The 16,811-nt window shown below is 41.5% G+C and overlaps 1 protein-coding gene across 5 annotated transcripts in view; it reads right to left on the bottom strand.

Moving 5' to 3' along the window:
• CNKSR3 (CNKSR family member 3) overlaps nt 1-16,811 on the bottom strand; it is a 100,897-nt gene that overhangs the window by 19,443 nt on the left and 64,643 nt on the right. For all 5 annotated transcript variants that reach the window (XM_067701718.1, XM_067701716.1, XM_067701717.1 and 2 more), the window contains 4 exons: nt 9,884-10,086; nt 9,284-9,371; nt 4,002-4,043; nt 1,149-1,268 (listed from right to left, as the gene is read on the bottom strand). In XM_067701718.1, coding sequence (XP_067557819.1) covers nt 1,149-1,268; nt 4,002-4,043; nt 9,284-9,371; nt 9,884-10,062 — 429 coding nt within the window. In that variant the 5' untranslated portion in view covers nt 10,063-10,086. The remainder of the gene's footprint in view (nt 1-1,148; nt 1,269-4,001; nt 4,044-9,283; nt 9,372-9,883; nt 10,087-16,811) is intronic.

Raw genomic sequence — 16,811 nt, 5'->3', positions numbered from 1 at the left:
CCCCTCCACACAGTACTCCTCTTCCCAGAGCTTTGCATGTATAACTTTACCTTCTGAAACGGCAACTCCATTTCTGCCCACGCCAGGCAGTTCTCCGCTTCAGTATGTGAATAAACCCATCCCCAGGAAGTCTTCTGTGTGTACTCCATTATAAGCCATCATTTGCTTTGAAGCCAAGCAGTCTCGGTATGTACATTTCTCCTTACCAAGAATGTGGGCTTGTCAACATTTGGTTGATTTTTGTTTTCCTATCTGAGAGCAGAGACTGCCCTGATATCTTCCCACAGCTACCTACACACTAGGCACGCCCCGTCCCCCTTCCCCTCCCCCCCTCATCAATACCAGTCACAGTAGCTGCAGCCACCAATGACTGCACACATATTATTCGTCCAGCATCTGCACTCAGCACGCATCATCTAATTTAATACATTCAACAACCCTGTGAGGGTTATTATCATTATTATTATTCACTTTTGACAGATGAGGAAACTGACACATAAAGAGGTAAAGTCACTTGACTGCTGGGATTTGAACCACACTCTCTGACTCAAAGCCTCTAAGCTCATCAATGGGCCTCGCAGTTTCCTCACTTAAATTTCAGCAGATTAACCATACCGGCTGCATGCTAGGTATTTGGAGATGTAGGTACCTAGGTGCTGATCTAGGAATCTACCTGTATGTATTCTCAGGGCCTGTTATTACAGAGCTCATACATTACTTCTAAAGCATCTCTGAACTTCTTCTTAAGAATCATTTCTTTCAGCCAGTCTCTTCTCAGCCTAAGTGGTAACAGAGACTTCAAAGCAGATGTTGTTTCATACCCAGAGACCACTTTTCCTTTGTGGAAATGTTTTCTATCTCCTTAAATTGCTAAGACCTAAAAATAAAACTGTTAAGACAATTCCTTCGAGATATGAGTATATAGTTTTAAAACAGTATTTATTTTTATACTTTGAAGACATAAAACTTATCAACAGTTCAAGATGGCAAATTCCTAACTACATAATGGAAGACAGTCTAACTGAATTCTACTCTTCAGAATTCTAGTGAAAGCAATAAGGAATTTAAAAAAACACACACACATACACACCAACTTTAATAAATGATGATGTTATTTGAAAATAAACAAGTGTTGTCAGAATTCTTACCAAGCCTTCCCCAGGTTTAATGTTTGGTAAGTGAACTTCTTCCAGACATGCACACTGGCTCATAACAGGATCCGTGGTAGATCGGATTGTTTTATCACAGATGCCATTTAAAACCTTGACCTAGAGTTGGAGAGGCAAACAGGGAAGGTTCAATCATTAACCAAGTTTATCTCCGGCTGAATTTTTTTTTAATGCACTTCACCTATCATCTTTAGCTCTGGTTGTGATAATACTGCTCAGTGAACACATGGCACTTGGGTTCCACGTTTGCAATGTGTGGGAATAGTGCCACTATTTCAGCTTTGCTTAAAAAGTGCACCTTTTATATTAACTCGTTTACAACCACTGAAGCGCACAGGCTGGGCAGAAACCCCCTTTCAGCAGTTAAAGAATCCTGTATTCCCCAGCCATCTGTGTGGTTTTTTAGGATTGCTCACATTCTCTGCATACCAAATACAGACAAGGTAAAAAAATATATACTTTTGCCTGCACCTTTTTTTTTTTTTTTTTTTTTTTTTGCGGTACGCGGGCCTCTCACTGTTGTGGCCTCTCCCGTTGCGGAGCACAGGCTCCGGATGCGCAGGCTCAGTGGCCATGGCTCACGGGCCCAGCCGCTCCGCGGCATGTGGGATCTTCCCGGACCGGGGCACGAACCCACGTCCCCTGCATCGGCAGGCGGACTCACAACCACTGCGCCACCAGGGAAGCCCTGCACTTTTTAAAAATAGATTTTATATTTTAAACAGTTTTTAGAGAAAAACTGAGCAGAAATTAGAGTTCTATATACTTCCTTCCCTACCCCAACACAGTTCCCAACACAGTTATATTATTATAACAGTTAATAATAACAAGATTTTATTAACATCTTGCATTAGTGTGGTACATGCGTTACAACTGATCAACCAATAGTGTTACATTATTGTTAACCAAGGTCTGTAGTTTACATCAGGGTTCACCCTCTGTGGTGTACAGTTCTACGCGTTTTCACAAATGCATAATGTCATATACTCACCATCACAGTATCATAGAGAAGAGCTTCACTACCGTAAAAGTTCCCTCTGCCCCACCTACTTGTCTGTCCCCACTCCCCTACTATGAACCCCTGGCAATCACCCATCTTCTCACTGTCTCTATAGTTTTGTCTTTTCCAGAATCCTATATAGTTGGAATCATACAGTATGTAGCCTTTTCAGATCGGCTTCTTTCGCTTCGTCATATGCATTTAAGATTCCTCCGTATCTTTTCAAGGCTTGATAGCTCATTTCTTTTTATTGCTGAATAACATTCCATTGTCTGGATGTACCAGTTTGTTTACCAGTCACCTACAGGCCATCTTGGCTACTTCTAAGTTTTGGCAGTTAGGATGAAAGCTGCTATGACATTCTGTGAAGGTTCTTGTGATATAAGCTTCTTTCCTTTGGGTAAATGCCTAGGTGTACAACTGCTGGATCGTAGGGTAAGAGTATGTGTAGTTTTGTAAAAAGCTGCCACAGGGTCTTCCAGTGCGGCTGTACCACTTTGCATTCCTATCAGCAAAGAACAGAGTTCCTGCTGCCCCACATTTGGCGCCGTCACGTGTTGGATTATAGTTATCCTAATAGGTGTAGAGTGGTACCTTGTTACTTTAATTTGCAATTCCTTAATGAAACATGATGTGGAACATCTTTTCATATACTTATCTGCCAGCTGCATATCATTTTCCATGAGGTGTCTGTTCGGACCTTTTGTCCACTTTTTAATTAGGTTGTTTGTTTTCTTATTGAGTTTTAAGAATTCTCTGTGTATTTTGGCTACAAGTCCTTTATCTGATATGAGTTTCAGAAAACAGTTTCTCCCAGTCCGTGGCTTGTCTTTTCATTCTCAGGGCACTGACGGAGCAGTGTTTTTCATTTTAATGCCGTCTACCTCATCCGTTTTTCTCTCATGGATCACGCTTTTCGTGTTGTATCTAAAAACTCATCGCCAAACCCGAGGTCACCAAGATTTTCTCCTGTTATTTCTCGGCATTTTATACTTTTGCGTTTTACATGTAGGTCTATGATTTTTTAGTGACGGCTCACATTCTCTGAACGCCAAACACTGAGCAGGTACAACTGTAGAGACGTGAGGATCTCTATTAAGTGGTCCCCGTGTAGAAATCACAGTGGCTACGTGTGGTTACTTCTCCCGATCAGATTCATCTAACCTTTGAAAATTAAACAACTAAGGAAATCAGGAGATTCCAAAGAGTGATTTTTTTTTTCCCAAGGGGGAGAATCTAAGAAGTGACACTTTTTACATTCCTCCAATGTGTTTAGCCTCCCTATTTATGGAAAATATATTTATAGAAGTTTCATTGCTAAATTCCTCAACACCAGTAGGAGGAAGGCCTTATCAAAAGAGCACAGGCTGGCTTATGTCAAAAGGAGGAAGCGATGATGAATAGTTACAGAATGCTCTTTAAACAGTCACATTACATCTCCCCTCTATCATAAGGTTTTGGCCAAGATTTTTTTTTTAAACAAAATGGTCCTAAAGTGAAATTTGCACATCAGTTTTACCCTGATTAACAGGCTAGTTAGTAATTTAAGTATAATTGTACCCTGATGAAGGGTTCAGAGCAGGGAAAAAAAGAGTAAAGCAGAGACCCCAATATACCCAAGTTAAGCACAGGAATTTCCACAGGAGTTGGTCTTATTGTTAAATAGTTTTTATTCTTCCTTTTCCACCTAAATTAATAGACTCATATCCCAAAAGCCAATATTTCGAAGCATATCCTGAAATAATTAGCCACCGTCCATTTACGTTAATTCATGTGATTCCCACTGTTTTGGGAAAAGGAATTTTACTGTCACTTTTAGAAGGTATACTTACTACAGCCAAAACTTTATCCTCCATTTCTGCTACAAGGCAATCCTAAAGGAAGAAAGAAGAAAATGAAAACTATAAGAGCTAAAAACTTTCAGAAACCATCGGCTTAGCTCACTAGATATTTCCTGGGGTCCAAGGTCCCTGACACACCTCCCACCCTGCAGCCTGAGCGGTCCTGGACCATCTGGAGGAGAGACCTGGATGGGAGAAGAGGGCAGACAGGAAAGGAGCTGACATTTGACTCCTAAGATTTCCATCTCTCCTGACCCCGGAGGCTAATAATACAAGGAACCCATCCGACCAATTATTTAATCAGAAAGCCTACAAAAGTCACCAGAACTGAAAGTCCACCTATTATCCAGACCGTACAGAGAGCAAGAAGCCAGAAAGAGTCCAAGAAAGTTGACAATGACTCTCCAACGTGACCCCAGGCTGAGCCAGCACTGGGCCAACAAGCCTGGAGTCTTTCGCTCTGGGCCTGCCCATAAGAATAGCTTTCAAATAAGGGCTTGAGTAAACTTAGCCACAGAGTTTATTTTAAGCACCACTGAGATTAAATCAGATATTTCAGTCCTTAATAGATGAAAAGCGTTCAACAAAACGTTCATTAACACACTGCCAGAAAAGTGGTCTTGAGGTATGCTATTGATGACATTAAAGAATGGGCTGGAATGCAAAGCATTGTTTACTCAGCTTAAGAACAAAAGACTCGGAACCGTACGAACCCAGTTAGCTGATGATAGGAATAACCATTGTCCGGTGGAACGTGAAACTCTCAGTTAACCTTCTAAAGCGTACCTAGAGCAGATTTCAATCAACACGGCAGAGTGCATGCAGAAGAAGAGGGAGATCAACGAGATTCTTGACAGTGTATTTGGCACCATTCAGTAAATCCCAAACTGGGGCACCCGAAGGAAAGTGCGAATTATGTTATGTACAGGAAGGATACTGATCAAGTCTGTTGGATTCATCAGACAAAGATGTTCACTTCAATCAAAATGTCATTTGAGGTCACATTTTACTGCCACTGGGGGTAGGGGTGAAAATGTATGATATTCTACCCTATGTCATTTTATAATCAGACGTTAGGTGCCTTCTTCTTAAAAGGTTTTTAAATTTTCTCTACTAGGTAAAAATGTGGGAAATAATAGTCACTCTACTGCTCCCAAAATTTACACAGACTCTCAGGAAAAGAGCAGCCTAGTGAGAAAACACTTAAAAAAAGGAAACTTAGGAATGTATTTTTGCATGTGTGAATCAGATATAAATTCAAACTCCAGGAACAACTGCTGTAAAATATGAATGATTACAGTTCAAAATTGTGCTTTTCGTCCTCCAACTTGTGCATGGAACTAAACCGTCAACTGCCGTGACGGCCCCTCCCCTACTCACACCATCTGAAGGACAGAATTCTCAAATAAATGTCAACTGTAGCAAAACAGAATACTTACACAGTCTCGTGCTAGAAATAAAACTAATGATTTGTGTTTATGATTTTTCAGTACACATCCCAAATGACACGAGGGCTGTCGTCCTCAGGAGGTAATCACCCACCGGCAGAGAGCTCCTGTCCATACACCGGGGCCCACACACCAAGGTGCATGTGTGACCTCATGGTCGATTCCTTGACGGATCCGAGAAGCCACCAAGAAAATGGGCTCCTGTGGTGATGGAGCCAGTGGGAGAGGGGCGCGCCCATCTCCATGAACTGTCCAAGGCAGCGTGTGAAAGCGCCGCTTTTTACCTTCCGCCTCCGTGAACGTGGGTTCCCACACCCATTCCTACCGGGAGGAAGCAGCTGCAGGCCTGACTTCATGCTATTTGGCATGAAGGCAACAGAATGGAAAAAAGAAGAACTGGAAGCAAGTCAGCCCTTATGACCCCGACAGCAGGCCTGAGCTTTGTCACATTCCTTGGTCACCTGAATCAGCAGACTCAGGCCAATCAACCTGGCAGAGACCCAGCCAGGGCAGCTGCTAGCTGCCCTTCTCTGCCACTCTTCCTTATTCTACTCTCTTACTAACTGAGGAGCCTTGGGAGATGGGTTTAACCTCTCCAGAGCTCAGTTTCCTTCTCTGTAAAGTGAGGATGATAAAACCTGTCTCAGAGAACTGTTGAGAATTAAACGTGACAACACACGTCAGGCAGACAGTCCACACCTGAGACCCAACCAGCTCCCAGAAATGGTCTCCTGACTTTCCCTCCTCTGCTGGATGGTATGCTTTCTTTCCACGCAGTTTTTCTGGGCTCTCCGCTGCTCAGCATTTCTTCCTACACTGGAACCCGGTATCTGCCACTGCCATGTTGTCTCCTGCCAGTTTTCACGCCCTCGCAACTTCAGGAGGACCGATTAAGAAAGAGATCAGAATCCCTTCCCACCAGGAGACTTCACCTGAAATGATAGCCTGAAAACTGGATGGAAGGTCTATCCACGGACTCGGCGTGGGACGTAAGTGAATTGCTTTGCTATACACCTGAAACTAATACAACATGGTGGATTGACTATACTTCAACTAAAAAAAGGAAAGAAAAAAAGTTAATTAGCACAAGGAAGAAGAATGCCCTTTTCTTACGGAGGAAGAAAACAACAACTGTTTATCCTTCCAATCTCTAGAGGTACACACTCATCAGAGGGAAGGATGCAAAGAAAGTAACAAGAAAGAGGGGGGGAGAGTGGCAGTATGTGGAACAGAGAAAGAAGAAAGGGACAAACAAACGCCTGTCTTCACACACACGGACACAGAGAATAAAGACTCTAGGAGAACATGTTCCTTGTCACCAGAAATAAAGAGACACAGCTTTTATTCCTTCAATTCTCCAGGAAAAAAAAAAGCAATAAATGGAAAAGGCAGGTTTCTTCCTAAACAGTCAAAAGATCTTTTGCCAAGAAGTCTGGAGAAAAACTGCACTTCTCGCAGTTGTGAGAGGGTGTGAAACCCCTGGCAAATTCAGCCTTGCTGCTGCCACGACACCACACGTGGAAAAAGACATTCCACTCATCCTTCAACTGTGCACACAAATTTTACTACTTGCCAAAGCGACTATGTTCTCCAATTACTACAGAAAACACACGTCCGTCAAGAGCTAAACATGTTTTTCAAACTAAGTTCATAAAATGACATTCCCATATATATTTACACATGGCCAGTCTTAATCCTTAAAAATTGCTCAAATTTAAATAAACTAAGAAGTACCAGAAATCCCAACATGTTTGTTAACTTTGTCGTCTTCTTAAGCCATCAAGTTCGGCTCCAGAAAAGCAGTACCAGAAAAGATTTTTATATTTCCTACTATAGGCTACTATTTCTTAAATAGGCACTGTGCTATACATATATCTTATTTAATCTTCATCATCTTTTGAGGTAGGTATTACTAGTTTTTAAATATTCTATACTAATTCTCTAGATATAACTTTGCATGAGTAAATGTGGTCACATACATGCTTTTTGTAAAAGAATAAGTGTTTTCTGTTCTTTGGCTTACCTCCCACATTCTCTCCCCACTTTTCTCCCAGCCAAAGTAAACCCAACTTTTCTTCCAAATTGCCCACTGTATTTATATATTCCTTTGTATATAGGTTTTCAGATGTACTGCATATTACAAATACATATATACATACATTTTAAAAATTTTTGGTCACCATTTGTCTTCCTCTTACACTTTTTTTCCCTTTTTTCTTACTCCACAATAACTTGTAGAAATTCCAGCACATCATCTGGTAAGGTAACTGTTAGTATTCCCGTTTTACAGGTAAGAAAATTGAGACTCATAAGTTTGAAGTGACTTGTCCAATGTCCCAGGGCTAAGTAATGGTAGCGGTAGGATTTGAACCCATAGCTGTCTGTCTCTGAAACATACGCTCAATGAGCACCAAAAGGAAAACAAAAACAAAAAATAAACACAAATAGAAACAATACCTGTTGTGTCCCTTAAGTTTGGGTTAAATTTTTCCTGATAAGCGACAAATTCTCAACAGCATATTTGTCAAAAGCATTATCTCATTCGTTGAAACACACATTTAAAAAGTACCATGAATCATGGGCCGGGCATCATGCGGCCCCAGTAAACAGGGGTAAGTGATGAGAATGCCCAGTGGGCACCCTTCTGAGTGGGATCTGTACCCCTGGGCAGCCCCTACCGCAAATGCCAGGACTTGGTGGCTACATGATGAATGCACCGTGATTGGTATCAGACTCTTTCTGTCAAGATTATTTTATGCACCATAGAAAAGAGCTGAATCTCAGAGCCACTTTACTGCTCTGAGCGTTTTCCTAAGAACATGGCCTCAAAAGCATAACGATGAAGTCCCACGTGCCTCAAGTTCAAGGGCTGCTCAGGACTGGACCTTAAACAACAGCCAAACTTCACTCTTCATGTTCCGGGAACAGACAGAAAGCACATAGCTTTTCAGAACTGCATCTATTTTATGGCATGGTTAGAACTGAGGAAAGGATGTTCTTTACTTTTTGCCAAATCACCAGTGGAAACAAATGTGCAATCACAGAATTTTCAAACCTAGTGAGATGTGAAAAAAGAACAAGTTCTTCCTTACATTTTATGGCCTCAACTCAATTCAAAAATAATTTTACAACAGTCTGCTACATGCCAGTTAATATCTTCCTGGCCTTCACTAAGATGTGAAGGTCTGGCAAATGAGCTGTGTGAGAAACTGACGTGTCACTTCCAAACCAGAACATTTGTCAGTGTGAGAATCACCCAGGTTCTCTGCACCTCTGCCCCAGAGACAAACAACTTAAGATACTGGTTGTTCTGTTAGCCTACAACCTGAAGTGAGGCGAGCTGAAGCAGATCCCTCAGCTGACCCATTTGGATGTAGATAATCTAGGAATAAATTGCTGAGGTTTGGGGGCTGTTTGTTACTGAATCACCACCAAGCTCCTCCTGACTGGTAAACCTAACCACCAGAGGTCAGAATGAAAAGAAAATTAACAAGCAGATACAGTAACATACTCAGAACGAAGATTATGGTGAAATGTAGTTACTCCAGAATTTCTATTTAAAAAAAATTAAGCGCTCTAACATTTTAGAGGAAGTAAAGGGCTATTAGCTCAACTATTTTAAAGCAAAAGAAGGTAATCTTTGATGTAAAGGTCACTGGTCATTTTTCACAGAAACTATCTGTAAATTCATCTAACTTAAAGCCCTTCATCTCTCCCCAGCTCTGATGGGGGGAGAAAGAATGGTACTTCATACCTGCATGTAAACCCTTTGAAGAAAAGGAAAAGGGAAAAAAAACTTTTAGAAAACACCAGTGACGTACTGACCTTCTGGACTGTAGTGGTCAGGTCCAAGCAAAGCTGAATGATTTTGTTCTTCGTTATTGAGAAATCAGTGATCCCTGTAAATGGAGCCCTAGGAAGCAACGAAAATTCTCTTTAAAAAAAAAAAGTGGAGAGGATGAACCCACTGGGATCCCACACTGTGTGTTAACAAGCACAGCTACACAACAGGCTGGTTTAAATTGTTATGTAACTGTTTCCTCTCAAGTAACACACAAAATAGGAATCTCAATAGAACAGAGACAGAGAAGTTCTAGATAAAAACACATCCAAAAATGAGGCAAGAGAATGAACATCCCTTCAAAAGTCAACTAACAGCCTTCATACAAACCAATAACCAGTAACGTTTAACCTCAGTAAAACTCAACTTAAACTCTTCTCTAAGCTGAGGTTAATTTGTTCCTGCTATTCACCTCAGGAACTTCCAAAGGGACCCTAAAATGGACCACCGGCTCCAAACTCCTGGACAGGTCCAATGGCAAGGGCAAGAAAGGGATAAAGTTTCCTCTTCCTCAGGCAAAACACTGACTTCTATGCATCTCAGACGCTCCTTTTACAGGACAGTAAGGCACACCCATCACTTACCGGTCCAGCCAAGCTAACAAGGCCTTGGCAGCACCTATGAGCTCCACCACAGAAGTCAGGAACTCATTGGGGGGCTTGTGGGAGGTGTTCCCATCATAGGCTGGACTTTTTCTCCGGCTGCTTATGTAATTCTGTAAATTGTGGGAAGATGCTCGCAGCTTCAGAACCAAGTTTTTCATATTGTCAGTTTCGAGGCCATAATTCTGGAAAACAAAATCAAAGGGAAACATTCAAAACAATCAACAACGTCCAAACTCTCATAATAACCAAAAACCCACTGAGTTACCTGAATAACTCCTATGTCAGCCACAAAACCCTACATGATTTGCTCACAGTGTTGATCTCACCCACATGGGCCACACCAGCCTTGCCTCTGTTCCTCTTGCCTCAGGGACTTTGTCTTGCTAGTTTCTCTTCCCGAAATTCTCCTCCCACAAAGGTTGGCATGGACAGCTCTTTCCTATCACATCCTAATTAGCCCAAATGTCCCCTCCTCTTCAAGGCTTCCAGGACCATCTGGAGCAGTTCCTCATCCTGGGCCCTAGTGACACTGAAAGCCTAATAATTGTTTGTTTGGGTTGGGAGGTGGGATTCCTGTAGATGGTAGAATGTTTAGCTGGCCTCTACTCGTTAGGCATCAGTAGCATCCGGTCCCCAGGTGTGACAAACAAAAATGTCTCCAGACACTGCCAAGTACCTCCTGAGGTCACTCTCTAGCCATCACCTCTGTCATCTCTGAACCACCTTGTTCACTGCTGTCTTTCTAAGTCGGATGCAAGGTCTGTGAGAGCTGGGCTCTGTGTGTATTACTCATGACTGCATTTCCAGGACAGCAGACGTAAAGCAGTCATTGAATGGAGGAATTTCCATCAGATAAAAGTCACACAGAAACAGAACAGCACTGACTAAACATCAATTCACCTGGAAGGTCATTTCCATCTTGTGAGCTTCTAACCTCCGTTCTTTCTGAACAGTGTTTGACTTACCTGGATGCTTTTAAAAATTCCGTTTCACGTGACAATATTGCCCTAGACTACTCTCTTCCAGATAAAGAACAAATCCCAAGTAACAACAAGAAATGACATGTAAATCTGACATGACTCTGGGGGGAGGATGAATTTCAGTATTCAATTGCATGTACACATCCTAAATTGGCGTTTCATCCTTTTTTTAAGAAAAAAGTGAAAATATTTCTGGGGTATATTAAACTGTGTCAATAGCATCCCAAAGCAAGAATGTGGTATCATTTAAAAATTGGTTATAATACATGGCCAACACTATTGAACACTTTATGCCAGAAACCGGGCTTAGTGCTCGGCAAATATTATCTCAGGTAGAACAGCGTATGAGGGTGGAAGTGATATTATCTCTATTTTGCAGGTAAGAAAACTGAGGCACAGAGACATTCCATAAATTCTCCGGAGTCACACAGCTAATCGGTGGGAGTCGGGAGGGATTCTAACCAAGGCAATCTGCACCGAGGGTACAAGCTTTGGATCACGATGCTGTACATGCCCCCTTCCACACGCCCTGTCCAAGAACGGGCAAAGCGATGAGACAGAAACCAGGATGGGCACTGGACAAGCAAAAAGAGAAGTGGCCAGTCATCCTGGATCTAGCACAAACTAGCAAACTGTTTAACCCCCCTAAGTTCTATCCTGACCTGCTCCATCCCCTATGATGTGTCAGAAGCTTCTTTCAGCCAGCTTCGGCCAACCTGGACCTCACTCTTCTGAGAGGCCGGTGGGCCCTCTTTGGATCTGATCACTGCTTTTGTCCCCACTGCATCTAGCCTGTCCCTTGGTCCCTCCTCTGTTATAGCCCCATCTCTAATGCCTCAGGGAGGGGTGAGCCATGTCCCCAAATCAAGAGACATAAAGCATAAATAAACCAGGGAGTCTGTGAGAACTTTTTTCTTTTGGCAAGATGAACAATGGTAAGTAGCAACAGTAACAACAAAAGACAATACCCTGAATGAAAACATTGCAAACTTTCATTAGATTTTATGTGAAGTTTAAATTTATGTGGCATGTTGCTTCTTAAAAAATAAAAAATATTTTTAAAAAATTTATACAGAAAAGAGTTAAGAACAATTATAAAGAAAAAAAACTCTTCAGATGCAGTAACTGAAATTGTTTTTGTGAGCTTTAAAAAAAAATGTAAATTTCAGAACAAAAATGAGTCTTCTGTATTAACAGTGATGTTCCGTCTAAACTTGATATTCATTCTTTTTTTTTTTCACTGTCATTTTCTGGACACCAAAATATGGTATTGTCCTTCAGTAGAGAAGACAAAAATAAAAAGATGCATTGTCACCATGGCTTTTTTTTTTTTTTTTTTTTTGCGGTACACGGGCCTCTCACCGCCGTGGCCTCTCCCGTTGCGGAGCACAGGATCCGGACGCGCAGGCTCAGCGGCCATGGCTCACGGGCCCAGCCGCTCTGCAGCATGTGGGATCTTCCTGGACCGGGGCACGAACCCGTGTCCCCTGCATCAGCAGGCGGACTCTCAACCACTGCGCCACCAGGGAAGCCCCACCATGGCTTTTTAAATCAGAGAATCAAAGACTCAAAACTGAGTGGATAAAGAGCCACATGACACAGCCTGTTTTGAAGCACTTGTGACTATGATTAAAGGGAAGTGTCCCCTTATTCAGTCAGCCTGCCGACTTATAACAAGAGCTCTGAACTAAAAGCAGGAAACTCAGCTTTCTATAGCCAATGACACCATGAATTACTCGGAACTTTTATTACTGTAGACATTTATTTCTTGAACTCAAAGAGGATTAAATTCATCTTAGTGTTACAGGACATTTTAAACCTCAATCTTCTACAAACCTACCACTTTTAATATTAAAATAAAGGAGAATGTAGCTTGTTAACTGGTTCTTTTCATTTCCATTCAGTTTCTCTGATTCTTTTTTTTTTTTTTTCCCAAAAAACAAATCACGGGACTAGAAGGATAGACAGATGTAGCTATAATAGATTATAATTTTATTTTATGTTTTAAGGTACTTCAGAGATTTTAATCAGCTTTATTAAGGTATACTTTATGATGCATAAAACTCACTAATTTTAAGTGCACGACATAATCAATTTGAACAAATGTATATAGTCACATAAGCACCATCACAATCACAACACAGAACATTTGCATCGCCCCCAAAACATCCCTCATACCCCTGCATAGTCACTCTCCCCAATCCCCAGACCCTGGCAACCTCTGATCTTCTCTCTGTCACTGCAGTTTTGCTTTTTCTATATAGATTATAATTTTAAAAAGCAGTAAAGAAGGAACAAAGAAAGGAAGGAAAATTCCATCCCCTTCCACCCCATTCCACAATAAGAAGAGAACAAGAAACTGATTATATTAGCTCCAAAGAACCTCTACTATAGAAACATAATCAGGAAAGGATTATTGACTTAAGTGTCCCACAATGAAAGACAGTAAATGAATAATTTCTCAGACCAGATCTGATTATTTTCACTAATCTTTTCCCTAATATCTGTCTCCTTCAGAAATTGCTTAACTTAAGATAAGGTATCAAGACAGTACAAACTAAGAAATGAAATGAATCTCCAAAAATCTAGACACGTACTACGAACCTTCCACTGAGATCTCACGTCATTAGAAGTTAGCCATCAGGGGTCATTTCCTGGTCTGGCTAGAGAAACAACACATGAGACAGGAGAAAAGGAAAGAGGCAGGTGCTCACTCTTCTGGTGTCATAAATTGTACACATTTTAGCTAAGGACAAACCTTACACAACTTCTCCGCCACTTTCTTTCCCCATTCCTACTAGCTCTGTCTGTGGTCTAACATACATGGTGATTAAGGAGTTTCACAGTCACACAATCAAATCCATTTTACTGACTTGGGTCAATTAAGTTTCAGCCGAAGAAGTATACTTCACAGTTTAATAAGTTCATAAGCAAGATCAAGTTAAATACAAATTGCTAGAATAGATTCCTCCTCCTTCACTATTTCTCCCCATAACAAAAAGGATACCAGTTTTTAACTGTTGCCATGGCTGGGTAAACGATAAACAGTGAGTCATCTCAGGGGTACACTCAGGGGTACACGAGTGCACAGAAGCACCCAGGGCAGGTAGATACGTTACAGGTATTTCACTTAAGCACACAGGTAGGTGGCATCACTTCATACGTGTATGGATTCCAACTTTGTTCACTTTCTCAGCCTACTTCAACCTTAAAAACGAATCTGCCCCTGCCTCGGTCTTTAGGAAACTAGGGTTTGGTTGATCTGGCAACGAAAATGGGTCTCACAATTACACGTTTTTACGCTCAATCCCACCCTAGAGACAAATGCTGTCCCCAGCAGAACTTTCTGCAATGATGAAGATGTTCTCTATCTGTACTATCCAAATATGGTAGACACTGGCCACAAGTAGCTACTGAGCACTTGAAATGTAGCTCTGTGACTAAGGAACTGAATTTTATTATTTCACTTTAATTAATTTTAATGTAAATAGTCACATGTGGCTAATAGCTACTGGAAAAAGCAGCTCTACAGCCGGTCCCAGTCACCCTCTGCCCCAGATAGAGGGAGAAAAATTGGGCTCCGACTCTGAACTCAATCCTGGGAAGTGGTCCTGGTTTGCCTCAGAAAACAAGTCACTCTCCTAAGCCACTCCAGCCAGCCAAGGTCAGTGTTCACAAAAGCGAGTTTTTCTCCTTGCTCCCTATCCAGAAGCAGCTCTTTGTGGCCCATCGGCTCATCGGTTTGGGAACCTTAATCAATAGCTATTCCCTATTTTAGATTCCTAAAGATCCTATCGGCACTTTTCTTTCCAAAACTTTCCAGTGGTTTTTGTTTTTTCCTCCCCATCTCTTACTTCTAATTCTACTCATTTCCTGTCCATCATAAAATCAACAGCCACTAAACTGTTTACATAAAAATGTCTTCCATAATACCAGGGACAACAGCAAACACATATTAACCATCCAGGGGACGGACAGTTCAAGGCAAAAACTTACCACCTGTTTAAATACACAGAGATCTATATGGTGTGAATGGGTTAAACACAGTATATTCAATAGATGCATTACCATAAGAATATTTTAAAAGGAGATTATAGCAAGGCTAAAGATATTTTAGTGAAATGATCTAAAATCCTCCCCAACCCAGAAAAGCCACATTCATTTAAGAACTCTCTGTGACCCTCGTGTCAAATGCATTCACTGGCACTCTGCTACCCGAAACATGTCCAGAATGAGTCTGAGGTCAACACTTTGTCTACAAAGGAAATTAGGAGGAAATTGTAAGAGATAAAACACAGCTTTAGGTTCTGGCATTTGTCCAGCTCTGTTCACTTTAGTCTAATATTTTAAGAGGTAGGGAAGGGAGGAAAGCGGGGAGGCAGCTGTTATGTTAATTATCCCACTTGAGGTCCACAACGTGCCTCCAGTCCATCCTGCCTGCTCTCCTCCCACACTGTGGATTTCAAAGTCATTGACCTGCCCTCCAAGTCCTACCACAAAGTGAAAGAGACGATCTGAAATAGCAGAAAAGTCCAAAAAGTAATGTTCCCAGAAAGGACAAGACTAAACTCAAACATGTCTTACTGTGTGAAAAACAAACAGTTTTAATAATAAACAGGACTCAGATATCTTCTGGGCAGTGCAAAACACTTACAGGTTAGTACACAGCCACATCTAGGGGAGCATCACTGTACAAACGGGGAAAACACACACCACCATCTCCCTGGAGGTCACAGAGCCAGGAGTGTGCAGCAAAGCCTGGATTAAAATGCAAAAGCCTGCTTCCCAGACCAGCTCTCACATCACTTGGCCACAGCATCTTCCTGGTGGCAGCTCATTTATCAACCACAAATAATTTCCCCATTACTTTCCTAAACAAGAGTAGCACATCTCAGAGCAGAAGACAAGGCTCTATCCACTTTAAGAAGAAGAACACGCGCAATGCAGCAAGTGTTAAAGAATCAATGGAACGCGGACCAGCAATGGCAAAATAATCGGGAGCACATTTTCTCCCACCATTCTCGGTGATATAATTGTATACACCCCTTGCTCAGGTTCACAGCGTAACTAAACCAGCCTGAATGCTGCCGACTTTGCCCAAATCCTGACAGTTAAGGAAACAGCAACCTTCGCATGGCATCACAGCAGACTGACAAGGATCCCACCCTACGCCAACCAATTTATAAACACAGTACCCTTGGAGGTGGTTTTAAACCATACCTAAAAGAGCTACTACCCACACGGCCACAGATGTAATGACGAGTCGGAACCTGGCAGGATTTAACTCACTCACGTTCAAGCCAAAACTCAGTCAGCTGCGAAATGTAACTAAGTTCACATTTTTTCCCATCTAGCTGCCATTTCACAGGTTGATTATTCCAAGCACCAGTATCAGTTATTGAAATATCACAGATATTTGTGAAACATAAAAATTCTTTTTATAGTAACAAAAACAGACACGAAAATCAGAACCCATTTGTCCTTTCAATATAGAAGATGACATGTTCATTCAGGACCATCTTCATCTTTTTATTCTTTTTGAAAAGAAAATAAGATGAATACAGAAATTTTTTCCATAGAAGGCCAACTTTTTCTGTAAAGGCCAAGAGAGTAAATATTTTAGGATTTGAGGGGCCACACGGTCCCTGTTATCACTACCCATCTCTGCCACGGTAGCACAAAAGCAGCCACAGATAACACTTAAATGAACGGGCATGGTTGCGTTCCAATAAAACTTTATTTACAAAAATAGTGGGCCAGATTGAACTTGTAGGCCATCGCTTGCCAACTCTACCTAGCAAATGATTTCTTTTCTTCCCTTCTGATATTATCTTCAGCTCATGCTCCACTTCCATGGATCATTAAGAAAATGATGATAAGCTAAAGTGCAAAACTGTGGAGATTTAGAAGATGAGATTCTTAAAAAC

The sequence above is a fragment of the Pseudorca crassidens genome, chromosome 13 (assembly GCF_039906515.1).
Source record: "Pseudorca crassidens isolate mPseCra1 chromosome 13, mPseCra1.hap1, whole genome shotgun sequence".
Lineage (NCBI taxonomy): Eukaryota > Metazoa > Chordata > Mammalia > Artiodactyla > Delphinidae > Pseudorca > Pseudorca crassidens.
This window is presented reverse-complemented; position numbering and strand designations above follow the sequence as displayed.